A 25,929-nucleotide genomic window follows, 5' to 3' on the forward strand; every position below is an offset into this window, starting at 1 on the left:
CGGCTGACGTTTATCAGGGACAGACGCAAAACACCCCTGAAAAAAAGGATGTGGACCCGCTCATGCTTAATCTCACCTAAAGTTGAGGACAGCTTGGACTGTCGCAAAACCTCATGAACTTTACCCTTCCAGTCATTCTTTTGCCGCTGTCGCTTGGTACTCATTCTTCTGCGCTCCTGAGCGCATCTCATTGTTCAACAAGCCTGTGACGTTCGCTCGATGGCGGTTCGCTCCAATGGACGGTGATCCGGCTGTTGACCCGGGGCTTGACTCCTTCAGCTTGGCTTTTCCTTTGCCTTACCGTGTTGGCTTTATTGCAACTTTGGGTGAGCAAGAACCCTATTCTGGTCACATTACCTGTTTCTAACTGATGATAGCTGTCTGGGGATGGGGATTAAACCTTCATTGTCTCTATCTTTTCAACGTCGACGTTCCACAGTTGATTCGATATCCCGGTCGAGCATCGCCGCAACATATTCCGCACCATGGCTCGACGTACCGCCTCGCGATTGCACTTTCGGCGTTGTTCGCATTATCCGTGTCTCTCTTTTGGGTTTGCACATGGGGCATACCTGAGCGTGTCGTTGCTTTCGGATGGATGCCGTTGACATATCTCACTGCTTTGATTGCTATGTTCGTTGTTCCATTGAGGAATCTGCCCAGCGGAGGAAGAAGAAGATTCTTGGCAACTTTGCGACGCGTGAGCTTGGGTGGGCTTGCTGAGCCGCAGGACGGCAAGTTTGGGGATATTCTGTTGGCGGATGTGTTGACATCGTACGCGAAGGTTTTTGGAGATCTCTTCATTACCCTATGCATGTTTTTCTCGGCGGAAGGTTCGTCTACACAGCGACCTGATCGCAATTGTGGAGGAACAGTGCTCGTACCATTCATTATGGGAGTGCCGAGCTTAATACGATTTCGGCAGTGCTTGATCGAGTACTTTCGAGTTCGGCGAGCCCCATACAAAGAGTCCACAGGATGGGGTGGCCAGCATTTGGCCAACGCTCTCAAATATTCGACTGCATTCCCCGTGCTCATTACCAGTGCTTGGCAAAGGTCGACAGAAGACCCCGACTCCAAAGCAGCTCTTCACAAGGCTTGGCTTGTTGCTGTGCTCATCAACTCTCTGTACTCTTTCTATTGGGATGTGGCCAAGGATTGGGACATGACGCTTTTTTCTCCGAAGCAAGATCGCGAATCACCCACTCATCCTTTTGGACTTCGAGATCGTCTTGTTTTTAGGTATCCTAACCTCTACTATCTAGTGATCGGTATGGATCTGATGTTGAGATGCACATGGTCCATGAAGCTCAATGGACGTCTTGATAGGTTCAGCGATCTAGAGGGAGGCATCTTTCTGATTGAATTTCTCGAAGTATTCCGTCGATGGGTATGGATCTTCTTCCGTGTCGAGACAGAATGGTTGAGAAACAACTCTTCAGGTCTTGGAGTCGACGATATCCTACTTGGAGATTATCAAGGCAAAGACAATGAGGACGATTAATTGCGTCATCAACGAAATTACTTGGGGACCAATGACAACCCAAACGGCGGCCAGCCCGGTCAACTGGGGCGGGCTGTATAGAAATTACGGCTTTCACTGAGATACTCGACCACGCCTCTGGACCAAGATTTGGACGCTTTCCCCTAATCCTATGCTCCTCACCAAGTCAACATTCCTCACTGAGGCTTTGTACTGGGCCAGATACCCTAATAAATCAGGGTTTGGCCGGCAAAGGCTTGAGTTGCCACGAGGCCATTCCCGGTAACTGGGAAAGTTTACAGATTCATGATTATGACCTGACGATCTTACTATCATAGCCTAGATGGCTCGTCCCGCGTCTACTTGTGATAGCTTTGCCCCTCCTGGGCGAAGGTTCGATCTAATTACAAATATAGCTATATCAAACGAATTTAAGACAAATTGGAACTCCGTGAAAGTTGACGATGCTTCCGGAAACATATAATGTTACAATGTGGTGAATCTTGGAGGTACCGGCATCGTGGGCGCGTGTGATGGCGCCCTCTGACTTCTAGCGACTACTTTGCAGCGTCGTTTCTTTTTCTTGTCTTGTTTGTGGACATGGCCACACGGCTTCTAACGATAATGGCTTTTTGCAGTGTGCGTGCTTCTCAGGCCGCCACATCCAGATGCAGAAGATGCTTTGAGATCTTCGTTCACTTGACCGAAAAGGAAGATGAAAAGACCGACTTTTTCCTTGTGAGCACTTCGCGAGGCTTGGGCGGTCAGTCTTCGCAATCAAGACACTTGGAAGGGAAAAGCTTGCTGGAATGCTACTCACGGTCTTGGCCAATATGTGTCGCTCGACTTACTGAGCCTAGACTCAAGCCTCCCGCCACAACCCGCTAAATCCCAGGTGACTCCGGAGGGAAATGGGATTCTATAGGCTTGATCACGTCGCCGGACTATGACGGCTCAAACTCACAATTGCCTGGAGAAACTCTTAAGATGTAGTTGGCGACTCAAGGCTACGCAAAACGAGGCTTTTCCTCCGTCTCGCATTATCAACACTTGCTTTGCTTGTGCTTCCTTCGAATTCAACAACACAGTAATTTCAACGACATCGACCTCTCAAGGTGATATCAAAGGATAGGCAGTTCTTTTGGAGGGGGTCAGCTCGAAGTTTGCAGTACTTATCCAAGACAAAGGGAACCGTGCGCTTTCAAGGTTAGATCGGGGACCAGCTTCTGTCGTTCGCGGGACCGCCATTGGCAGCACAGGGTTGCAAGCCGACAAGTCGTCCTGCATGCAGGGCCCTGACCCTGCGATATCCTGACGCGGCCGACTTACACAGCAAACGACAAGATCGGGCCATCGACAAGTGCGGACAATCCACCAAGATGACAAGTTGCACACGCCCAGTGAGCAGTATCGAACTCGTACTGCCACCTCAAAATGCATACCTTTATCGCAATAGGCCTTTGCCCCTACCTCCAACGACACTCTCCAGGACTTCATCAAAGGCGAAACCACCACCAAGATTCAGTGCTTTCCCACAAACATTAGGCCCAGGAAATGATCCTAAAGCATTACCCCAACAACCCCCTGTGATTGTTCCCAAGGCTTTAACAAGACAAAGGGCATCGCGTATGAGTATATCGGGCACTACTTCACTCCGTGAACGAAGATCATCTCAGAAAATTCAACAGATTACGGGCCACGACGTTGGACCTGGTATTGATTGGACGTCCGCTATATCTCGACCTCAGTATTCACCTTCCATTTCACCCAAATCAATGCGAGACGACTCGTCGAGTGGTTACGGCATCTCTTTGGACGAACCCATATTTGATGATGAGCCTACACCACTCGCAGACTATCAGCCAAGATCTTCTGACAGCAGCATGCCTCCTCTCGAGCCAGACTGTGATAGCGTGTTGAGTACTCACAGCTATACATCTCCGGAATCACCCAAAGCCCAAAGAGGATCTGTTTCACTACATATAGCTAAGACAAAACGTCTGAGTAGTGCAACATCAACAATGGCAGCATTAGAACCAGTTTCCAACCTAGAAGACCCCTTCGATGAAGATGTTAATTGGCAAGCCGGGTCATGCTACAACTACTTCAGCGACCTCGAAACAGCGGATGAGTATCATCGCATTGCCACCAGATTGGCCAACAACGACAAACGGCAATCTATATACGGTACTTCTTCTCTTACACGATCCCGCACCTCGCTCAGTCGACGTCTCAGTGTTGGAGCAAGATCCCTCTTTACGCGAAGGAAAGACTCGGCTTTGTCCGCGAGCTCTAGCCGAGCATCGCTAACGGCCGCCAGCTATCCTACAAAGGGGCCCTACTCACCTTCAATACCTCCTTCATCAGAAACTGGGAGTGTTGTTTCTCCACCGCGTAGTACGTTTGAGATCGATGACGAAGACGAGCTTTATGCAGATGATGGCAGTATGAGGGAAGTCGTCAAGGATTTCTTGGCGCGGAGAAGTGAGGAGCGCAACTCGATGGAACTGGGAATACCTCGTTCTATACCACAGTTTTCGGAGAAGTCACCAGAACACAAGTCTTTGTCAAGAACAGGAGTGCAGGTCAAGGACCTGATCTCAAATGCGCGTGATGGAGCGAGGTTGATTCAAGCAAGAGGTGAGAGGAGAAGAACTCAGCTCAGAACTCAGATCAAGATGATTCCAGAGGAAGAGGTTGGACGTTGAGTCATAATTATAAGGAAGACATGGCACTTAGTGAACGAGGCCTTGCTTGGTATTGCATTTGAGCGCGGCGTGTCGTATTAAACAAGATTCCCCCAAAATGGTATTCGATTAATGCAACTACTTTATATGACTTGCACTAGATCTGAGAGCAAAGTGAAATCGGCACGAACGATGATCTGCAAGGCCCAAGTTATTCGGCAGCAGACCCTGGTTATTTCTTATACTACCTCTTTTCTGCCTTGACGACTCAGAAGAGATCATATGAACTAATTGTTCAACATGTCTATGTAATGCAACATTCATATAAACTCAGGTTAAGCTTGTACCTTGTTTGCATTGGATTAGTTTGTCTTAGGTTCAGAATTAGAGCCCCAACTTACATGATATTAATCCGCAATATATGTTGATAATGATAGGTTTGATTAATTGATTTAAGCTTGTGGGAATATTCTGGCAAGTGATGCAGCTGTCGAGCAAGCTGGGCTAATCTTCAATCGTTTGTCGAGAACAATAGATCGTATGTGATGGTTTCACTCTTATTCTCGTCGCTCACATTGAAATGACATAGCCTTACTTCGCTGTTGTTGTTACTAAAATATGTGTTTCTTTCCTCCATGCCTAGCCTATCAATCCTAATGAGTACCGTAATACGTCTTGTCTCTGTTTTCCATACCCATTGACTTATTGGTTGTCTTCCGAGCCCCGCCCCCCGCAGATTCAGATCCTCAAGATCCGGAGCCGGAGCGGCTTCCTGACCGAGGCAACTTTTAGTTTACTTATCCCTTCCATCCCAAGGCTCAACCTTTAGACTAACAACTGTTTAACCAAAAAAGAATACATTCTTATAATAAGCCGTCACCTAGGAAGCAGGTTCAGTGACTGAGCTTGTCCTCTCTGGGCGATTAGAGTTTCGGCCCTCGTTGATCACCCATCATGATCTACGATACAGGAGCCTCTATCAATAACGAGACCTCAATTGAGACACAGACTGGAAGCCACAGCATCACCGACGCTGACGTGGTTGAGGCGCTACAGAAGGGCATCCGCGAAGCTACCAGGGAGGAGCTGATCAATCACGGAGAGGCGTCGCTGTATTATGACTCTCTGACCATGTCGCCCTTGAACGCAATGTCCGCTGTGAGTTGAGTTGAGTTGTTCACCTGTGCTCTGCTTGTCATCCGCATATCTCACATCTTGCTGCTTCAATGCGTCTCTTGAGCGACTCTTCACATATATACTGCCGATTGCTGACCAACATCATATCTCGCAAGGCCGCTATTGCTCGTTTCCGTGCATACAAGCCCCCTCCATTCCCACTATGGGATCGTCTACCCGTTCGGAGGCGGGCAGCAGTCTTAGTACTACTGTATGCTGACCGTCGCGGCGATTTACGTGTGGTTATCACCATGCGCGCTGCAAGTCTGAGGAACTTTTCTGGCCATGCTGCCTTTCCCGGGGGCAAGGCAGATGATCTTGAAGAGACACCATGTAAGGCGTTGTTCTCAAGTGGCGCTATTCCTTATTAATTCTGTTGCACAGTCCAAATCGCCCGCCGAGAGGCTTGGGAAGAAATTGGACTTCCCATGGATGATAGCAAACTTCCAAAACCCTTCCGCGTCGAGCATCTTTGCTATCTACCCCCTTCCTTAGCTCGGACACACCTCGTCGTGAGACCATGTGTTGCATTTCTCCATGCGGACCAGCGCACAGCAGGAGAACCGGCACCGACTGTTGAGGAAACTATGATTCCTAGACTTGATGCTCGCGAAGTCGCTGCCGTCTTCAGTGCGCCCTTTTACAATTTCCTCCATGCGCAGGATCTCCCTCCCGCCCCGGGTGAGACGCTGCCTGAAGGACAATGGTACGATGGCTTCTGGAATCACTGGAAAGATCACCCCTGGCGGGTGCACAACTTTTACGTCCCAGTCAACAACCAAAGCATCTCGAAGCCGCGGCGGGATAGCGAGCAAAGCCGTTTGGTTGACAAGCTAGAAAAAGAAGAGGAACCAGATGGGAGATTCAAGGTCTGGGGAATGACGGCGCGCATATTGGTGGACGCAGCGAGAATTGCATATGCACAGGAGCCTGGATTTGAGCATAATGACAGTTTTGGCGATGAGGAGATCATTGCCCATGCGGATAGCTTGGGGGACCTGGGGGAGAAAATTCCAGAGAAGCGGACTGAACCTGGCGATGCGTCAAAGATGTAGAGATTCTGAAGGCATGTGGATAGAAATAGAAACAAGATCGATGAACGTTAAGTCCGATACTGCTAAGAGGCAAAGAGAGAGGCAAAGAGTACTGAACATTGATACTGGTGGATTATGATGAAAAGTGTCAAGCTTTAGGTTTCCATTTGCAATAATTTAGACTTCGCGTGTCCTTTGGGTTCGCCATGGCCGTTTCATAAACGTTCAGCCCCTCTAATGACATGCGTTATCCTTGGTAGCAGAAGTTCGCTTTCCAAAGAATAGATATCCAAGAAATGCGCCAAGAGAAACAGCAATCATAACCCAGCCGTTGTATGTCATGAAAATGAGCCTTGTTTTATTAGAATTGTGAGCTATTAACAACGGCAGTAGGCTCGGCTACTCACATGAGCATGAATGCATAAAAGTTCTGTAGGCCATATAAAACAGCCTTGATGAGGTGGGCACGCTGATCGGCTTGTCCTTGGGATTGTCCTGCAAGGATGGGAGTCGACTCAGTAACGGGAACATCAAGACCTCACGGGAAGACTTAGCAGGGCAATTTCCCCCAAAGAGCAACACAGACAAGGCAAGGAGATACAAAGCAACATTCTGGTTTTGTTCTTGGGGTTCCTCAGAGAGGAAATGTATTTATGCGGTCTTGGAGGGGAGAGGAGGAGCTTACTGGGTGCGGCTCGGACGCGATTATCGAGGGCTTCTTCGTACTGTCGCGAGAGGGAACGGAGAGCTTCGTAGCCGACGGCGAGGAAAATTACAGCGACGAGAGAGAAGAAGAGGGAGGTTGTCGAGCGAACGTGCCATTGGCGGAAGACGATGCAGAGATTGGTGGTGTCCCAAGTGAACAGCATCTACGATGATCAGTATTTGTACATATGGATAGGAGGAGATAACACCATACGTTCATGCTGCACATATCCTTCATGCCTCCTCCGTGGCCATGGTCCATATCTCCGTGGTCCATTCCACTGTGGCTCATGCCGCTGTGATCCATATGTGCGTGATCCATTATCGTGTTATCGTGCTTTTTGTTCGTTTGATCGCTATGAGTAGGTATGTTGTAGTTGAGTCAGAAGTGTCCAAGAGGTGGTCTAGTGTATTGATATAGAGCTGCTGGAATTCATGAAACCAACTCAAACGTGCGCAGGATCAGGCGGACCCCTTCAGATGGTGGTTAGAGGTCGGTCGATAGCGATAGCAAGGGAGTGATGCTGGGTGGGTGGGTGGAATGACGCGACAGGCGAGGTACTTTGTTTGATGCAGTAAAACGTGCGACGACCAAAAGTACGGTGTCTCGGCTAGGTACTATTACAGAGGGGGGGGGTCGTTCCGACGGCCCCTTCGTCCTCTGTACCTTTCCCGACGACTAACAAGAACCAACTGCCGCGGAACTGCGGGGACCCCTACCACGGCTATTTCATCATTTATTGATAATTATCAGTATATAATATACTTCTCTTCTATTATTCTGAGTACTAGGTATCTTCTTGTAAAGTCTCGTTTTATGTAATTGGTTGAAGTCAGCCCCTCCCGTGACATCCGCAACTACTTTACTTACAAATTATCCGCAGTTGACGCCCCTCACTCTTATCAATCTTTGACTTCAACTATACCTTAGCATTTCCACTGTCCACTATATTGGTTTCTCATCTTTACTTATAATTCTATCTCCATACGCGGACATACGAGTAGCCATCTCAATCATGCTTGGGCCACCAGTCAACCTTCCGAAGTGGTGAGTAATCTCTTTGACTCTATACAATTCGAAACAGAATATGGAGCAGACTCACTAATCGACCCATTATGAGTACAACAGGCTTGAAGAAAACTCCCATCTACTACAACCCCCTATCAACAATTACTGTGTCTACAATGAAGACTTCAGTGTCATGGTAACTCACGCTTTGCAAATACTCTTATACTTCACGTTGAGAACATGGCTAACAATTGTCATCAGATCGTTGGTGGTCCAAATGCCCGCACTGACTACCACATCAATCAAACTCCCGAGTGGTTCTACCAATACAAAGGTGCAATGATGCTCAAAGTCGTCGACGAGGGGGAATTCCGTGATATCATCATCCGTGAAGGTGATATGTTTCTCTTACCTGGAAACACACCGCACAACCCAGTCCGCTTCGCGAACACAGTTGGAGTCGTCCTAGAGCAGCGTCGTCCAAAGGACTCACTCGATCGTATGCGTTGGTACTGCGGTGACTGTGGTGAGATTGTTCACGAGGCCGCATTTCATTGCACCGACCTTGGCACTCAAATTAAAGCGGCGGTTCAAGACTTTAAGAGCAGTGAGGACAAGAGGACTTGTTCCAAGTGTGGTACTATGGCTGATGCGGCACCGAAGCCGGGCACTATTCAGGATCCTAATCTGGCGTGATCCATCAAAATGTAGCAAAAGTTTGTATAAAAAGGTCAAAGGGGCGGCGCATGGGTATGAAATGTGGTGATGTAGTAGTAGTTGCAGAAAAATACCTCTCATGTCTTGATATTCTACACACTCATGTCGAAAGTTCTTACTAAGATAAAACTCACTTAAACTTGTTCATCTTTTAAGTCTCGGCAAAACTATATGAGCTAGGCGATTCCTCCACGGGAATCTCAATGGCACCCTCCTCCAACTCCTTTCCGTCAATTCTGACACCCGCTCGAACAACATCACCCGGCACGGCAGGACCAACACCGGCAGGTGTACCAGTAAGGACAATATCGCCGGGGTGGAGAGTCATAACCTTGGAGATGTCGCTCAAGATACGAGGGATCTGGTAGATCATGAGGTTGGTTGAGCCCTGTTGCTTGGTCTCGCCGTTGAGCTGGAGGAAGAGCTCAACATTGTGAGGGTCCTTAATGGCAGTCTTAGGGATAATGTTGCTCAGAGGCAAGAAAGTATCGAAACCTTTGGCGATGTCCCATGGGAGACCCTTCTTCTTGGCCTCATTCTGGGCGTTGCGGGCGGTGAAGTCAATGGCGATAGCGTAAGCTGGAGATGGTCAGCCTTTCATAATTCGTGATAGTCCCACTGCTTGACGCACCTTTGATAGCATCAAGAGCTCCCTGGGTATCAGAGGCCTGAAGATCTCGGGTGAGCTTTCCAATTACGAGAGCCAACTCAACCTCATAGTGCATGTCAATGCCCTTGGGCCTCAGGACGGGACCCTCGCCTGGTAGGACAATGGAAGAAGTAGGTTTCAGGAAGAAGAAGGGCTGCTTGGGTTTGGTGTTGTTCAGCTCAGCAATGTGCTCCCTAAGAGATAGCCATCAGTTTATGTCATAGTGGTTGAGCTATGGGTGAACATACGCAAAGTTGCGGCCGATGCAGACAACCTTGCCGGCCTGCTTGAGGCTAGACGTAGCCTGAGGGGCCATAGTAGCCATTGTGCGTCTCAGAGCGAACATGATGGTTACGAATGATGATTACAAGAAGAGTTTTATCAGTTATAACACTCATTCACTGGCTCAATGGCGAAATAGCTGTAAGCTTAAGCAAGCGGTTTCGGAACTGCTCCCCCGATGGAGAAGCTTCGGTCGGAGATGAGTCCCGGTAATCGAGTCACGGGGTATCTTTGGACGAAGTCAATACATCAATTCCGATCTACCCTGCGCCGACTTCGCAATATTATCAAAGGAGACCATGATTCAATAGTTTCTCCTTCATCGGTTTGCTTTCCGATTATTAGGTATCCTCGACTATTTCTGGTCTAGTTCAATTGTGCAGCCAAAGCATCACCTTGTTTTCGTTAATATAGAATCTTCGTTTCCACATCAAAGATAGGTACATTTGTTGTGACCATATCTAAACTACCAGAAACCCTCGTACATAATACGAACTCTATCTCACGGTGTAAAAAGGAATCGACTTCTCTTCTATTGTAAATATGCAAACAGCATTCTGCCTGCTCGTAATACCTTATGTACTCTTCCTTCTCATCTCCTTTCGTCTGCTCTTTTAATTCCTCTACCTCTCCGTAATACTCTTCTTAGTATATGCGTCCCATCATACCACTCGCTTTCCTTGTTTGCCTCTTGCTTGAAATGGAGATTGTATCAGGAAGCATAAATCCGACTAAATGGTAAGCTATATTCTACCTGTCTACAATACTTCAATAGTCTGAGCGTTACTTGCGCATATATGACTTGAGAAAGATCAACGGGTAGTTCATAGGCACCGTAAGTTACCGTGTTCAATTCCAGTCAGCCAAGCCATTCACAAATATACAGGCCTCCCGCAGAAAATGTCTTGGGAAATAGGATCATTTACATGAAGATTTGGGGCAAACAAGGTCAGGACAGTCTTCATGATCGAATCCGCGTGTCATGTAAGAACCGACAGCAGCATAGTAGGCGAGCAATTGGCATACCCCCTTCACGTCTAGTCAGGCAATGACATGTCAACTGTCTTCGTAATAAATCGACTACCAAGATCTAGGCTAAAGGTAAGGAGCAAGAGGTGCTAGACAAATGACGTTATCAATTTTTTGCAATAACGGGGATATAATACTACCAAATCTATACTTTTGCCCTTATGTACATATAATCAGTCATCCAATTAAGCAACGTGAACGAACGTTCTCTTCTTAGCATTCCTCTCATCGCTCTCCTCCTCCCAATTCTCATCCACATAGTCCTTGATGCTTTTGTCACGAATCTGCATACCCACAACCTTAAGGGCAGCAATGTTAACTCCCATCTCATCCTTCTGGCGCTTGAGAGAAGCACGGAGGTTCACACGGATGCCGTCAAGCATAGCCTTCATGGTGCGGCTGGCAACAATCTGCTTATGGTGCGTTTTCAGCATGAAGAAAAGGATGCGACATGTCAAGGGCATGTTCATGGATCGCATCGCGAAAATGTTAAGGAAAGTGAAGAGGATGGGAACGGAGGCAAAGGGGAGTACCAGCAGTGCATCGTGCAGCGCCGAAGCCTTGATCTTTTGTAAAACAGAGAGGACATAAGCCTCGGCGGTGATGTTTCCGAGGGCAAGGAAGACGGGGTTCCGTTGAGGAGGTTGGGCATGAGGGTTTGTGAGTTTGGCTTCCTCGTACTCTCTGAGTAGGTTGAGATCGGCCATGCCCATCTCGAGAGCTTCTGCTATCCTCTCACCAGCCATAAGAGTCTCTGTGGTCTGCTTGCTTGCCGCAGCAACCTCATTATTCTCATCTTGAGCGTCAGGGTCTCGCTCCAGTGATGTCGTAAGAGTGCTCTCGTATAGTTCCTCAATCTCCTTCTCGCGCTCTTCCTCGAGGAAAATCTGCTCCTCTGTTTCATCCCAGACTCGGATGCTCTTATCATGGCCGGCACTAACCAAGAGGTCGCCGCTATGGGCAACGGCAATAGCCCACACCTCGCCATGGTGACCATCCAGTCTCTGGATCTGCTCGAATTTATCACCATCCCAGTATCGGATTGTGCGATCCTTGCTGCTGCTGAAGAAATGGTGGCCGTTGCCGTCGTTGTTGTGAGGTACGAAGGCGACCTGAAGGATACTGTCCTGGTGCCCGAAGAGAGCTTTGTGGCAGTCACCGAAATCAAGACCCCATATTCTGATGTTCTTGTCGGCTGAACTTGTGACGATCAACTTGCTGTCAAATGAGATATCCATACTAAGAACAGGAAGTTTGTGACCATAAAGATTAAGGTAGAGTTTGAGGGAGTCAACGAAGAAAACCTTGACCGTGTTATCGAGGAGGGCAACAGCAATAAGTCGAGCATCTGGTGAGAACTTGAGGCTGAGAATATCGTCAGAAACCTTGAGTGTTCTCGACTGTTGCAGCTTGAGCTTTGGTGTTGTTCTTCTTGTGCCGAGCACTTCCTCCTGTACGATCTTGAAATCCCAGAACTTGGCTGTCTTGTCAGCACTGCCTGAGACGACGGACTGGCCATCAGGGTGGACGTTGAGAGACCAGATGGCACCCTCATGAGCATCGACACTATCAAGCAGTGCAGCTGAGGCCACATCAAAGAGCTGCAGTTCACCACTCTTGGTGCCAACCACAACGACTTTGTCTCCTGGGAGAAAAGAACAGCATAGCGCATAGCCGCACTCGAATGTCCGAATGCAGTTCTGTGTCTTTATGTTCCAGACCTTCAAGCTACCATTCGATGCAGATGCCAGCATCTTGTCATCCGAGCTCAGCGATAGCGCCCTGATATCTGTTCGGTGACCGGGGAGTTCAACGGATAGCGCTCTCGTATAATCAGGGACGTCGTCCTTCTTTGACTTTTCGCTCTTCTCCTTAGATGGTAGGCTGTAATACTCGAGCAGGTTGTTTGTGGTTCCCACCAGCAGGTGAAGATCCTTTTGTCCGCTAGGGAGGGCCCAGTCAACAGAGCGCACCTTGCCTCCTGTTCGTACAATGACATATTGGACAAAGACGTCGCTAATGTCTGCCTTTGAAACATCCACTGGCTCCTCTGCATTGGTCTCCTCCTCAACGACCCTCCCATCCTTCGCCTTCTCTCGACGTCTTCTTCGCTTACGAGCCAGTGCTTTTTTTATTTCGGCCTCGGACCGTATTCTCCACACATCAACACCCTTTTCTGAGCCATGAACTGCAAAGTAATCTTTCTTTGGGTGGAAGATAACTTCGGTTGTCCTGTCCTTACTCTGTCGATGTAATGTTCCGCGATCCTGAAGATATTGGACTGCAGCAGGTGTATCAACTTGACGGGCGCTCAATGCAAGGCCGTCGGCGTCCAACGACCAAACTTTGATCTCGCCGTCATTTCCGGCAGTGACACATCCACTGTAGTCTGGGGCCAACCCGAGAGCCCAGCACTCGCCGTTTGTCTGCGATATGTGTGTTTCTATGCAGTGCCTTGACGATAGATCCCACAGCTTGATGAGCGAATCTTTGCCAGTCGTTAATAAGAAGCCGTCGTGTGTTCCTTCACCATCAAGGACCATCGCGTGCGCACCGTCTTCATCCTGGACCTGAGGTTCTGGCTCAACAAAATGAAGGCCAGTCACCTGATCCTTGTGTCCTCGTAGCTTAAATTGGCCGACTTCCGCGACAAGATCCCAGATGATGATATCAGTGTCTTTGGAGCCGCTGGCAAGTCTGACACCAGACTTGTCGAAAACGAGTTTTGTGATTGCCGACTTATGACCATTGAAGTTGAGGATGACGGAGGAAATTTTGCTGTCCCATAATCGAATACTACCATCCTCGTATCCCACAGCGAAAACGTCCTTGTCGGATTTGCTTTGCGCAATGGCAGTCACGGGAATCGTGCATCTTTCATCTCTCCAGCGGTTTGTTATTTCGCCCTTCTTGATATCCCAGCAGAGAACCTCTTCATTCGCTGCGACGATCGCCTGTCCCGCGCTGGTTCCTGTTCGGTCTTTCGAGGACCATACAATGTTCGAGGTCGGCGAGGCGACGACGCCGAAGAACTTGCCATGCTCGTATTTCCTATTGAAATTTGAGTTAGATTGAGTCGCTAAGCATTTCTCATTAACTTACAAGTACGACTTCACCATTTTTGAGATGTTGCGACCAGAATTGGCCCTTCTTAAGTTTTTGTCTCTGACCAAAGATCCTAGAATCTTTCCTCTATCCCACGTACAGTAACTTAGAGGGAAATTTTCTTATCGATAAGGATGTTATCCACTTAGGAGCTCTTTGTCACGTGCCTGCTGGGAGCTTGAGGCTCACCACGTAAGCCCCACCACCCAGGCGTCACCTACTGTAGTATACCACCTAAGCTACGAGATAGTAAGGGGATAGCATACAAATCGACCAACAAGATGCTTCTGCTAGACTATCAAAATGTGCTTATTCAGTCGGTCCTGACGGAACGTTTCTCAGGGTAAGATTATGCATACCCAATTATCTCCAAAAATAAGAGCTCACAGGTTGTACGTCAGAGCCCCTCCCGCCTCTATTGACCAGACGGTCAGCGACTTTGATGGCGTTACGTTCCATATCTCGACACCCGAGTCTAAGACCCAGATCCTTCTTTCAATCCAAATACGATGTTTCCCCGACCTTGTCAAGTATGGAGCTGAGGAAGTTCTCCAGCGCGAGTATGGCGACTACATGACATCGGTTGAGCCGGGCTTCGACTTCTCTGTTCTTGTGGATTTGGAGAACCTCCCGGAATCAAAGGGTACAGCCATATGCTCTCCACAGTCAAGGCCGACAATGCTGACTATTGAACAGAGGAACGCAATGAGCTAGCACTCAAATTCGCTCTCCTGAAGCGCAACGCTATGGCTGCACCATTCGAGCAAGCTTACAAAGAGCATTACGCATTGAAGGAGGAGGCTTCCAAGTTTACCTCCGAAGAAGCTCCTCAGGGCGTTCGAGAGGGAGGCGAAGTTAAGGCAATTCACTACCGAGAGGAGGAGGCCATCTACGTCAAGGCCAGCCACGACCGAGTTACCGTCATCTTTAGCACCGTCTTTCGCGAAGAAACCGATCGAGTATTTGGAAAGGTGTTCATCCAAGAATTCGTCGACGCTCGAAGGAGAGCGATTCAAAATGCCCCCCAGGTCTTGTTCAGGAACGACGCCCCTCTCGAGCTACAGGGTGTCCCGGGGGTCCAAGACACTGGGTCTGGAGATATTGGTTATGTGACTTTTGGTAAGTTTTACCAGCTAATACCGCCAACATGATAACTAATTGAGCTGCAGTCCTCTTCCCTCGGCACCTAACTCCTCAGCGCATGACTGAGGTCATCTCTCACATTCAGACCTTCCGCGATTACTTCCATTATCATATCAAGGCTTCAAAAGCCTATATTCACTCGCGTATGCGAAAGCGAACTGCTGACTTCCTCCAAGGTAAATCATTTCCCCTACATCGGCGCATTTGGATAACTAACGGTGCTCAGTGCTGCGCCGTGCTCGCCCCGAGAATGAGGAGAAGGAGAGAAAGACTGCCAGCGGCAGAACTTTCAAGGTGCAAGGAAACTAAAACACTGCACCCCTAGTGGTGTCTGCTCTGACGTTGTTCAATAATTCAGTTAGTTGTTGAGCCTATAGATAGGGCGGTTAGTCGCGGGTAGTTGGTAGTTAAGCGAATGGTACTGTTAAAACTACAATTTGATTTCCACAACAAAGAACAATCAATTGATCAAAAAGCTGGGCAGAATATGAGCCTTCTACATACAGAGATATTGCCAAGTTCCACATATTGGCACCTAATTGACGCGTTACTTGGCTTAGGCACCATCCCCCAATTAGCGGTGGGTAATCGAACTTCAAGGGTCCTTTAGATCGTGAGCAAGATCGCGCCGACACATGCCGACCTTTTTGATACACCATCAGCAAAGACGACCCTGGGGTCGCCACGACAATGATATGGCCGTTCGGATCGCGGGACGCCGACAAGGAGAAGGAGCAGAAACTTAAAGAAGAGGCAAAACGGCAGCATGTGTCATGGACCGACTCGATAAACCGCATTCGATCAGCACCTGTTGATGCAGCTAGAGAATGGGCGCCTGTTGTACTGTTCCCGCTCGCTGGCATGGCAGCTCTACAAATCTATGCAAATTATGTCCGCCGAATACCCGGATCAGCATATGTGCGCCCGAATTTCTTTCGTAACCGAAGCATCTTTGGCCGAGTTACCAGCGTCGGCGATGGTGATAACTTCCATCTCTTCCACACGCCTGGCGGTCGACTTTTGGGTTGGGGCTGGTTGAGAAAAGTTCCTGAAGCTCGCAAAGAGTTGAAAGACCGAACAGTATGTTTCCGATCCAAGTCACCCTATCGCCATACTGACAAATCTTTGGCAGATTTCAATTCGTATTGCCGGCGTTGATGCCCCAGAATGTGCCCACTTCGGACGGCCAGCGCAACCGTTCTCGGCCGAAGCTCTCGCCTGGCTACGTAACTACATCAGCAAACGCAACGTCCGCGCATATGTCTACAGGCGAGATCAGTACGATCGAATCGTCGCGACTGTGTATACGCGGCGGTGGCTGTTTCGCAAGGACGTGGGTCTTGAGATGATAAAGGCCGGCATGGCAACGACGTACGAAGCCAAGCAAGGGGCTGAGTTTGGCGGACGACAAAAAATCTACGAAAGGGCTGAGGCGAAGGCGAAGCAGAAACGAAAGGGGATGTGGTCTGGCAAGTCCAAGGATTTCGAGAGCCCAAGAGCTTACAAGACGAAATGGGCTGGCGTTAACCAAGAAAAAACCGGCACTTGAAGATGCCGAGGATGAATTATGATAATTCTAAAACCATGGTTCGATTCGGGTTGCGTAGCATTTTAGACATACCCAAAAAGCATCCAATGTATTAAGAATGAACCAAGGTTTAAAATCAGTTGGGATATGGGCATGCCAAATTTACCATGTCGATGCCTGGTTTATTTTTGGCGATATAAAAAGCTCATCATGCTGTCAGAACACTAGATTAGGGTAGTCAAACTGAGCAGAGTGTAGGATCAGCAGACATATAATTAGCTTCCATTGCCCTGGAAACATGCATTTACTTATCAATGCATTGAAAGAAACCTTGAACGCATTGGGGACGTTGAATAGTTCTGAGTCAATAGTTGTCTGACACGTTGGCGGACATTGACTTACCCGGCGCCAGAGGCAAGGAAAACGAAGTTGTGTTTTAAGCAAGGGGTGTGATCCAGAGTGGTTTCAGCTGGTGAATTACTTTGTGGTGGTGTTGCAGAAAGTTGTCCATATGAGACAGAAGCAAGAAAACACAACTGCCATTGCTTCCGATTGTGTATCTGTAGCTCATCATCTAGTTTGCACGCTGCTCTACTGGGCCATTATTATGTCTCGTATAACGCTGCTTAGTGGGTAAAGCTGGATCGATTCATCTACATCCACAGCCCCACGACGGATTATTTCCAAGCTTCATTTCAGGGCTACATAGCTCTATCAAAATGAAGGGAATATGAGTTTAAAATAGTTCCATCATGCTCAAGAGCCACCCACTTATTATCACAATACGATAGGAATAAGGCTTAACGAGAGGTATGGTGCCAGATGCCACACCCAAGAATCCTTGCCTTGTTACCAGCCTCCTGAGTTTAGCGCGACTAGAGGTAAAAAGTAAATGGAGCAGCAACAACCGCCTCTTAATGCTAGATTTTATTGTCTACCTAAGAAGCCTAGCCCATTGCTTCTTGCAAGCCATAGCTTGACAAGGGTTAGTACTTCAACGGTCAGAAGTCGAGATCAGGAATTGAAGACCAAAGGTCAGCAGATGATGCAGATAACGCAGCGGCAAACTCTTCATGCAAGCCCCTCCTGCAGAAGCAAGAACATCTCGTATTGAACAGCATCAGCGCCTGCGACATTTCCAAGATCCATTGTTATGGACTGGGTGTAAATGAATTCCATGTGCGCCCGTGGTAGTTTCCTAGCAGGCTTGCGGCGCGAGAAACAGAAGCTCCACTTATCCCCTGGAAGCCAAGGCGAACCTAAACGTGGGATCAACTCTTCCCTCTCTCCTAATTCTCACCTCATCCTCCGCGAGAATTCTTAGCATTAGAGCTTCTGTGAGAGGAGGGGATACTTATCTTTGCATCGCTTTGCCTTGCCTTGCCTTGCAAACTGTCACTCGTTAAACACTGTTTCTTCATCTTCTCCTTTCTATTGTTTGTATTTCCCAGCACAGCCACCGTGCTATTCCTAATACACCGCCCAGTCGACTCTACAATCAACATAACCGTTCAATAATTACTTCGACTGACACTACGGTATTCGCACTCATTAATACCGCTTCCTTTTCTTATCTCGACTTGCTTCCGGGTTTTTCGCCAAGCTGCAGCAATCCGGCATCTCCCAACCATCTTGTGTGGCCTAGCTCTGCATTCCAGCCGTCGTCGACCTGGAGACACGATATCTGATTCCTCATTCTTCCCAACACGCCGCTCAAATACCTGACCGGAGAACACGGACGCGTACAGGACTGACGAGACACGCAATTAAAGAGGCATCCCGTCACCCCACATTTCCGAAGTTGACAGGACTTGCGAGAAACTCACTGTTCAACGAAGAACTGCAAAGTCAATTGATCATTACCGGTGACGAGATCACTTGATACAAGGACGAAGCTCGCCGATAATTAAACTCTGGGTTGCACCTCTCAAGTTCATTGGTTCCTGAATCAGTACGGTGGCGCACTCTACTACCCGTGGCTGCGATACGTACCACAGTCGTACACCTTGAAACCGCTTGGTATGTCTTTTCTTACACTTCTTGGGTACAACATATGATACTGAATTGCTCTGGTTATGCAATTTATTTTCATATGGCCCTTGTCCGCTCTTTTTTCCCACCACTCTATCCATTACGACACTGTTATTTCGGTTGATGATTTGTTGTTTGCCGTCATCCCACCCGATACCCATGCAAACCAAGTGCTTCAGGTACCGCATTACAATAAAAATAGTGAACTAACCACATTAGGCTAGTGGCTAGATCCTCGAAATCCAATGCACGTCGAGAGAACGGGCATCGCCATCGCTAGCAATTTCCCCCATACGTGCTGCAGTAGCATTGCCTGTTGTTCAACTTAAATCTTTCAAACTACGACTTTCCACCTCGATTACATACATTCACCGACTCTTCTTCCCACAATCTCGACCACGGACAAACTCCACGACTACAGAGAGCCTAATTTCTCATTTTCGGGTTTTTGGTCAGACGATATCTCTCCTCGATTCGCATCACTCCCGCTCTCGACCGTTTGAAAACGCGATTCTTCGCCCCTTGATATGGCCCACACTTAATCCTGAGATGCAGGCACGAATAAATTCAATTCCGACGACCACGGCATTTGACTTCCCTGAGCAGGGACACGATACGGATTCAGAGGCCGGACACACCATTTTGATATTAGGTGACGATTTATAGTTATGCGATTACCTTTCCAACGGCGTAGCCCATCGGCACGCCAAAGCCACAGCCTAGGTCCCGTTCTGGGTCCCAGCCTGGCGGTTTTAGCAGCTCTGGCGCCATCTCTCATACATGCCATAACATTCAATCCTGTGCCGTCGCCAAATCTAGACTTCTCTAACCTGGGCAGGATCGGCATAGTTGGAGATTATGATGGAATTTCACTTTATGAATACGAGGAACAAAAAGAGAGCGCTCGCAGCTCCAACGGTAGCGAGTCACTTCTGGCACCGATGCCCAACGGCGCGTTCGCTTCGATATTATCCACCGATGCGTCGATTAGAGCCATGTGCTCGTTCCAGCTCAGTAACGGAGATATGCAAGGAGTGGTAATTGGCGGTAATTTCACGAGCCTGGATGGGACGCAGTCAAAGGCAGTTGCTCTCTTCAACCCAAACACGACCGAGATCACCCCTTTGGACGGAATTGAGGGCGAGGTCAACGCTCTATATTGCGACCAGGAACGAGACACGGTCTATGTGGGTGGCAATTTCAAAGGCGCCAACTCTACGAATGCCATTGCCTGGGTTGGTACGGATGGATGGACAAATTTGCCGTTTGCTGGCTTCAATGGCCCTGTAAAGGCCATCACAAAAGCTTCTAACGGACACATAATTTTCGGCGGAACCTTTACAGGTCTTGGAAACTCGAGTACGCCCAACGGCTCCTCAAGCCAGGTCATCAATCTATCGACAGCTAACATTACGGACGAAAATGGATCCTCTGGCACCGATCCCAAGGACATCGTATGCCCCGGTTCTTCTTCGACTCCTTGGTTATTGCAAGACGACACGCCAGGGTACTGGGAAGCGGATTTTTCTTTTGGGTTTGCGCCTACCAAGCTCAGACTTCGGAACACGCGCCAGGAGGGTCGTGGCACCAAGACCTTTCGCTTCCTTGCGTATCCTATCAACGGAATCATGAACTTGACCTACGTCGATCCTGAGAGTGGTAACAACGTCACCTGTACTAGCGAGTGCCCACTCCGCGACGATGAAGATTACCAGGATTTCACATTTGTCAACCGCGTCGGCATGAATAAGTTTCGCATTGCTATTTCCGATTGGTATGGCAGTGGAGGTGGTCTGGAGAGTATCGAGCTGTTCCAGAGCGACATCTTTGCCTATGCTATTACTGACTTCAACGAGCCCAAATGTGGTGGAGTTAAGAACCCAGCTTCGGCTACGCACACTGGGCCTTGGAAGGTTTCTCCCTCACTAGAGAGCAGCTCCGAGTATCTGACTGCCGAGCTCAACGGTGACGATGACCCAGAAAAGGTATCTGTTACATTCTTTCCCAACATCATGGAATCTGGAAACTATTCTGTCAACATCTACACCCCAGGCTGTCAAGCTGATGACACCTGTGCGACTCGAGGCCGCGTTAATATTACCGGAGTCATGTCAGGTGATAATGATAAGGATACTAATTTTACATCGACTTTATATCAAACAAACGATTTTGATAAGTACGATCAGATATATTTCGGATACATTGAGAAGAGCTCGGGTTCATTCACCCCCTCTGTCACTCTCCGCCCACTTGCAGGTCAAGATGTCAACACCCTTACAATTGTCGCTCAGAGGGTTGAATTCACTCTTACCAACTCTACTGGTGGCCTCAACGGTCTCTTCGACTTCGATCCTGAGCAAGCAGTAGTCAATGCCACCAGTATTGTGAACTCCCCTATCAATAAACTTGGCGCAAGTTTTGATAGGGCCTCAGGTGTAGGCGTTTTGGTCACGGATAGTAATACTACCTACGTTGGTGGTAACTTCACCTCCAAGGATCACGACAACATCCTCGCTATTATCGAAAATGACGATGTGAAGGAGCCTGGTGGTGGTTTGAATGGTGAGGTCTTCGCTATGTACCTCAACGCTACACAGCTCTACGTCGGCGGTGATTTTTCCAACACTGCCAACGGACCTGTGACCGGCCTGGATAACGTCGCAGTATACGACACCAAGGAAGACAAGTGGAGTGCTTTAGGAGCTGGCCTCAATGGCCCTGTGATGCATGCCGTGCCACTGATGCTCAACATCACTGCCGACACTCCTGAACTTGTGATCGCTTTCACAGGAGAATTTTCTTCATGCAACTCCTTCGACAACTACGATGCCATTTCTGTGGATGGTTTCGCCATATGGGTAGCTTCTCAAGGCAACTGGTTGCAAAACATTGACGGCAATTATCCTGCTTTTGATGGTTCACTCACAGCCGCTGTCCTAGATATTCCCATGGACGGCGGGTCTCTGTACGCTGGAGCTCTATCGTCCGCACAACTCGGTACAAACGGCGCTGCTACACTCTCAGATGATGGTCTTGGTCAGTTCCCTCTCAAGATCCGTGCCGCTACTCCGTCATCAAACTCATCTGCACTGAGCCGTCGAGATATTACTTCCTTCAATAAAAACACCACAGGCGTTGTGACCGGTATATTTTACGACGAAAACGATTACAACATCACCATCCTAGCAGGCCATTTCACGACCGAGTCGACAAAAGGTGATAAGGTACAAAACATTGTTCTTCTTGAGGGTGACAATGTCACTGGACTTGGTTCTGACATTTCAAATGGTTCTACATTTGTCGCACTCGCTGTGCGGAATGGTATCTTGTTCGCAGGTGGTGATATCAGCGGCACCATAGACGGAACAGACATCCGTGGCCTTGTTTCATATGATCTGGAGTCAAAATCTTTCAATTCGCAGCCCGCCTCTGTATCGGGGGCCAACAGTACCGTCGCAGCTATTGCCGTCCGCCCTGGAGATTCTGGTGACGTTTATGTTGGCGGCTCGTTCGATACTGCGGGTGCATTGGACTGCCCTGGTCTCTGCACCTACAATGTCAACTCTGGCCAGTGGAGCCGTCCAGGTAGTGAGCTTGAGGGTACCGTTTATAGCCTCTTGTGGCTGAGTAAGAACCAGTTGGTTGTTGGCGGTGATCTCCGCGGTAACGGATCTGACCAGCGCTTCCTTGCCAGCTGGGACGCCAACTCAGAGTCCTGGTCAAATTTCCCCGGTTCCGAAGACATTCCAGGGCCTGTTGCGGTCATCGCGCCTGGATCAATCGATTACGACCAGCTTTGGGTTGCTGGCACTTCGCTCAAGGATGACAGTGTCTTCGTAATGAAGTATGATGGTGAGAAGTGGCATACCGCCGGACCTTCCCTCTCTTCAGACACCATCATACGCGGCTTGCAGGTCTTTTCGGTGACTGAGGATCACGAAGCTGCCGACTTGTTGGACAAAAACCAGGTATTGATGTTGACAGGCTCCATCGATATCACTGACTTTGGAGTTGCCTCGGCAGCTCTCTTCAACGGCACAACATACCAACCATATGCGATGACAATTAAGGCGGGTGATGGTCCAGGCACTATTGCTGGCATCTTTACCCAGCGTGACAGTTTCTTCAAAGAAGGTAAGTTTATCACCGATCTTGTGGCCAAACAACCGTACTAACCCCATGTTGAGAGAAGCATATGGCCCTGGGCTTTGTGGTTCTTATCGGACTCGCTATCGCGCTTGGTCTGATGCTCCTCCTCGTCCTTTGTGGCATTATTCTCGATCGCATTCGCAAGAAGCGGGAGGGCTACGTCCCTGCACCTACGTCCATGTACGACCGGGGCAGTGGAATGCGACACATCCCGCCTCATGAGCTCCTCGAGTCTCTTGGTCACGGGCGAGGTGGTGCACCACCACGTGTCTAAGCAAATGAGAAAGAGAAAAGAAAAGAAAAGATTCCCGATTTCTAGGGGATGTCGTCATTTTAGCAAGCTGCATACGTGTCTGATCTGATACCTTTGGCGTTCTGGAAAGGTGTATGGGATTGTTTTCGGACCAGGGAAGTCCATTGCTATTTTCGAACATGGAGATCCAATACAGGTCCCAGCATGAGCATATGGGCTCTTGACACCAAAAGTCGAAACCATATCGTTCAAAAAGCTTCGGCTTAAACCCAAGTCCCTACTTCGGCTGGATTCTGGAGGGGGCCATCTCCAACGGCAACCAGTTTACCTCGACGTCTTCGAGACCTGTTCTCTCAGTACCTCACCGCATTTCTCTTGTTTTTTTACTTCACTTCATGAGGTCATGACCCACCGGTTAATGTCTACCTGTTTATTCTTTCTCGTCGACACCCATACATAGGTGCCTTTGTCGACATGCCGTCTTTTATCGCTGTATATTACCTTCTTCTGCGCAGTTTCCGACCCCTAGACTGCTGAGGACCTCAGGTTTTGTGCCTTTGTTCCTCTTTCAAAATTCCGTTGCTGTGAGGGCGCTGGAAGGAGAACTTGAATTATTTGAGGGCTCGGGATGGTTATCTGATGGCACTAGTTGAGAATGATTTGGTCGATGGCGCTGCGGTTAGAGGAAGCCATCTAGCACCGAGCATGGTGATATGATACTCAGCTGACCTAGAGTAGCTTAATTTGAGTGGTTATAGTCTCCTGGACGTTCCCATCTTCCATATACGTGACTTGTTGTGGAGAAGAGATATTATGTCTCTGTAAGATTTCTACGGACTTCTCCCTGGTGGTTGAATAGGAGCAGGCCAACACACACACATATATATATATACCCATTTTCTTCAAGGTTCATAATCTACAACTTTGAACTGCGGCTATATCTCCGAATTCGCTCATAACTCCGTGGGCCATTTAATAATACTTGCTGGTGGTATTGTTTCTTGAGCAGGAGAGTTTGTGAATCTCCCTATTCACTAACTGTAGTGTTTCTTGCAACATCCTGGCCTTTGTGCCTGTTTCTTTGTGCTCTTTCAGTGGGACTATACAGATGCGCGATGCTACGTAGCATAGCATTTGGGTTCGACATCGCTCTCGTGTCAGCCCATTCTTAAGACGAGCCTTGACTCTGTCTCATAAGCAAGTGGCCGAGGCCACACCGATTGGAGCTTTGTGTTGTAGCAGCCGGGGGGGGGGGGGGGGAGCTTGTCTTATCTTGTTCCGGCTTGTCTTGCAAGCTTCCTCTGTCGCGGTAAATGGATAACACTCTGGGTTAAAACATAAGGGAACTCTCCAGAATGAGTTGACTGGTTCCATTTGGTAGTCAATAAGTGAGGCGGACGATGTCTTTTGGTTGTCCCTGAATAGAACAAGCGGCCATGCACGTTTGACACAACTGCGCTGCGAGGATGCTCCTTGCTTAGAATACGGCTACCGCTTAAGTGACGTGCCTCAAGACCGGCGTTCCTGGCCTAGAGCTAATAGGCATATGAGTTTCGAGAGGGTCTCGTATCAGAGATGTTCACATTATTGGACTGTCAACCCCTCGATGGTACATTCATTTTAAATTTGTAGCCATAGTTCTTTGTTTACGGCTACCCTAGACCACAAGTGTCGCATCTCTTGTCATATGTCTATACATACCTCTTGCATCACATCATAGTTACAGAACGTGGTATTGCTCTCTCTGTCCCACTCTACTGCACCACGATACCTCTTCATGGAAATACATAAAGCAGGGGGGGGTTTCCAAGGGCTCAAGACTCACACTGCCATCTCGTGTATAGCAAATATCCACAGCAAGGTCGAGTGTCGTATCTGTGAACCCTGTGATGAGTGCCAAGGAAACTCTGTTTTCCTTCAAAGTGGATCAGATCGGGTTCAGTGAAGACATCGTGGTTGGGCGAGACTCGGAAGCACAGAACCGCCGTGTGTGATGCAATGCTTACAGCAGACTAATAATGGCGGTAGCAAAAGACAAGGCACAAACAATAACGACAACTACCTGACGTTAACCTAACCTAACTAAACAGCCTTGCCTGCGATTGTGCTGAGGCCTTACTTGGGCTTGTGAGTTGTGAGGGGCATTGCTCCCTAGTCTCAAGTTAGTAGCAGATCGATGACGCTGTAGACATGCCTTATCACCCCGCCGCAACCCTCTTCCGTTTGTCTCTAGTTAGGTAGGCAAAGCGGTTCACTTAATGGTTGGTTGTTCACCTCTTCCCTGCCTCTGCCCAGTAATGACAACCCAAGCAGGATTCCAAGAATCAACACCAACCTGAAGTCAGCATGCTCCATGACGCAAACTCTTCTCTTTCCTTCCCTCCTTCATTGTCAAGCGCCGGCCGAAAGCTGCAAGGACGGATGCAGTCCGAAAAGCCAACTGCATCACGGAAATGGGGCCTTACCGGCGCCGCCACGGCATCATTAGCAACACCCAACGGTACAGTACCATACCTATTATCTTGAGTCTTCTGAGTATATGTACAAGATGATGGACTAGCAAGCAGCGCTCAATATGTAAGAGGAACGACACGAGACGACACGGGATATTCCATGCCAATGGGCACCACCTGAGCCAACCACAGCAACGTCTAGTCAGTAAGCCAAGACAACGCGTAGTCTAATAGTGGACGACGTCGATACTGTAGGTGCTCAGAAGGAACAATATGAGATCAACGCGTTACAGGGACCATTGCCGGTGGCAATAGTGGACGAGAGGGTGTGGAGTTCACGTTCGCCATATGCAAGATAGAGCCCGTCACTTCAAATTACTCTAACGCCAGCGCCGCGGTAGTTGTGTTGCCCAGTGAATGATGGCAATTGCTAGAATCCCATACAACAGACCACCGGTATACGTGTGGTCGTACATATCGCCTTGGCGAAAAAACA

At 48.6% G+C, this 25,929-nt stretch overlaps 10 protein-coding genes across 22 annotated transcripts; 7 read left to right on the forward strand and 3 right to left on the reverse strand.

Moving 5' to 3' along the window:
- The first annotated feature begins 38 nt into the window (after positions 1-38).
- On the forward strand, positions 39-2,278 carry FOXG_01745 (uncharacterized protein). The gene is made up of 2 exons (XM_018378734.1): positions 39-326; positions 378-2,278. The coding sequence occupies exons 1-2, from the start codon at positions 236-238 to the stop codon at positions 1,502-1,504; spliced, it is 1,218 nt and encodes a 405-aa protein (XP_018234700.1). The 5' UTR covers positions 39-235; the 3' UTR covers positions 1,505-2,278.
- A 584-nt stretch (positions 2,279-2,862) lies between these two features.
- On the forward strand, positions 2,863-4,191 carry FOXG_01746 (uncharacterized protein; the record flags this gene model as incomplete). Its single annotated transcript, XM_018378735.1, has 1 exon — positions 2,863-4,191. One exon carries the CDS (start codon positions 2,863-2,865, stop codon positions 4,189-4,191), a length of 1,329 nt encoding a protein of 442 aa, XP_018234701.1.
- A 459-nt stretch (positions 4,192-4,650) lies between these two features.
- On the reverse strand, positions 4,651-7,699 carry FOXG_01748 (uncharacterized protein). 2 transcript variants are annotated; one of them, XM_018378739.1, is made up of 4 exons: positions 7,300-7,699; positions 7,066-7,249; positions 6,788-6,875; positions 4,651-6,732 (listed from the first exon to the last, which is right to left on the reverse strand). In XM_018378739.1, the coding sequence occupies exons 1-4, from the start codon at positions 7,405-7,407 to the stop codon at positions 6,615-6,617; spliced, it is 498 nt and encodes a 165-aa protein (XP_018234703.1). In that variant the 5' UTR covers positions 7,408-7,699; the 3' UTR covers positions 4,651-6,614. The 2 variants fall into 2 exon arrangements, with proteins under 2 accessions (XP_018234703.1, XP_018234702.1); XM_018378738.1 differs by having other exon boundaries at positions 6,788-6,917.
- Positions 4,957-6,627, forward strand: FOXG_01747 (uncharacterized protein). Of its 2 annotated transcripts, XM_018378736.1 has the most exons (3): positions 4,957-5,328; positions 5,463-5,679; positions 5,731-6,627. In XM_018378736.1, the coding sequence occupies exons 1-3, from the start codon at positions 5,125-5,127 to the stop codon at positions 6,399-6,401; spliced, it is 1,092 nt and encodes a 363-aa protein (XP_018234704.1). In that variant the 5' UTR covers positions 4,957-5,124; the 3' UTR covers positions 6,402-6,627. The 2 variants fall into 2 exon arrangements, with proteins under 2 accessions (XP_018234704.1, XP_018234705.1); XM_018378737.1 differs by having other exon boundaries at positions 4,958-5,679; positions 5,731-6,540.
- Positions 7,700-7,751: 52 nt separating the features above from the next.
- FOXG_01749 (3-hydroxyanthranilate 3,4-dioxygenase) lies at positions 7,752-9,030 on the forward strand. Of its 7 annotated transcripts, none has more exons than XM_018378742.1 (4): positions 7,769-7,877; positions 7,970-8,133; positions 8,215-8,290; positions 8,356-8,958. In XM_018378742.1, the coding sequence occupies exons 2-4, from the start codon at positions 8,102-8,104 to the stop codon at positions 8,788-8,790; spliced, it is 543 nt and encodes a 180-aa protein (XP_018234708.1). In that variant the 5' UTR covers positions 7,769-7,877; positions 7,970-8,101; the 3' UTR covers positions 8,791-8,958. The 7 variants fall into 7 exon arrangements, with proteins under 7 accessions (XP_018234706.1, XP_018234710.1, XP_018234708.1 ...); XM_018378741.1 differs by having other exon boundaries at positions 7,779-7,917; positions 8,356-8,956; XM_018378743.1 differs by having other exon boundaries at positions 7,834-7,911; positions 8,356-8,956.
- FOXG_01750 (acylpyruvate hydrolase) lies at positions 8,268-9,931 on the reverse strand. Its single transcript, XM_018378747.1, has 3 exons — positions 9,709-9,931; positions 9,443-9,654; positions 8,268-9,390 (listed from the first exon to the last, which is right to left on the reverse strand). The coding sequence occupies exons 1-3, from the start codon at positions 9,804-9,806 to the stop codon at positions 8,963-8,965; spliced, it is 738 nt and encodes a 245-aa protein (XP_018234713.1). The 5' UTR covers positions 9,807-9,931; the 3' UTR covers positions 8,268-8,962.
- A 900-nt stretch (positions 9,932-10,831) lies between these two features.
- Positions 10,832-13,966, reverse strand: FOXG_01751 (uncharacterized protein). The gene is made up of 2 exons (XM_018378748.1): positions 13,874-13,966; positions 10,832-13,822 (listed from the first exon to the last, which is right to left on the reverse strand). The coding sequence occupies exons 1-2, from the start codon at positions 13,888-13,890 to the stop codon at positions 10,957-10,959; spliced, it is 2,883 nt and encodes a 960-aa protein (XP_018234714.1). The 5' UTR covers positions 13,891-13,966; the 3' UTR covers positions 10,832-10,956.
- A 191-nt stretch (positions 13,967-14,157) lies between these two features.
- FOXG_01752 (actin like protein 2/3 complex, subunit 2) lies at positions 14,158-15,328 on the forward strand (the record flags this gene model as incomplete). The annotated part of the gene is made up of 5 exons (XM_018378749.1): positions 14,158-14,219; positions 14,278-14,519; positions 14,573-14,995; positions 15,046-15,195; positions 15,246-15,328. The coding sequence occupies 5 exons, from the start codon at positions 14,158-14,160 to the stop codon at positions 15,326-15,328; spliced, it is 960 nt and encodes a 319-aa protein (XP_018234715.1).
- Positions 15,329-15,709: 381 nt separating this feature from the next.
- FOXG_01753 (uncharacterized protein) lies at positions 15,710-16,568 on the forward strand (the record flags this gene model as incomplete). Its single annotated transcript, XM_018378750.1, has 2 exons — positions 15,710-16,099; positions 16,152-16,568. 2 exons carry the CDS (start codon positions 15,710-15,712, stop codon positions 16,566-16,568), a joined length of 807 nt encoding a protein of 268 aa, XP_018234716.1.
- Positions 16,569-17,761: 1,193 nt separating this feature from the next.
- Positions 17,762-23,861, forward strand: FOXG_01754 (uncharacterized protein). Of its 5 annotated transcripts, none has more exons than XM_018378751.1 (3): positions 17,762-18,566; positions 18,803-22,712; positions 22,766-23,861. In XM_018378751.1, exons 2-3 carry the CDS (start codon positions 19,247-19,249, stop codon positions 22,999-23,001), a joined length of 3,702 nt encoding a protein of 1,233 aa, XP_018234717.1. In that variant the 5' UTR covers positions 17,762-18,566; positions 18,803-19,246; the 3' UTR covers positions 23,002-23,861. The 5 variants fall into 5 exon arrangements, with proteins under 5 accessions (XP_018234717.1, XP_018234718.1, XP_018234720.1 ...); XM_018378752.1 differs by having other exon boundaries at positions 18,810-22,712; XM_018378753.1 differs by having other exon boundaries at positions 17,834-18,566; positions 18,798-22,712.
- The last annotated feature ends 2,068 nt before the right edge of the window (positions 23,862-25,929 follow it).

Source organism: Fusarium oxysporum, chromosome 5 (assembly GCF_000149955.1).
Source record: "Fusarium oxysporum f. sp. lycopersici 4287 chromosome 5, whole genome shotgun sequence".
Taxonomy (NCBI): domain Eukaryota; kingdom Fungi; phylum Ascomycota; class Sordariomycetes; order Hypocreales; family Nectriaceae; genus Fusarium; species Fusarium oxysporum.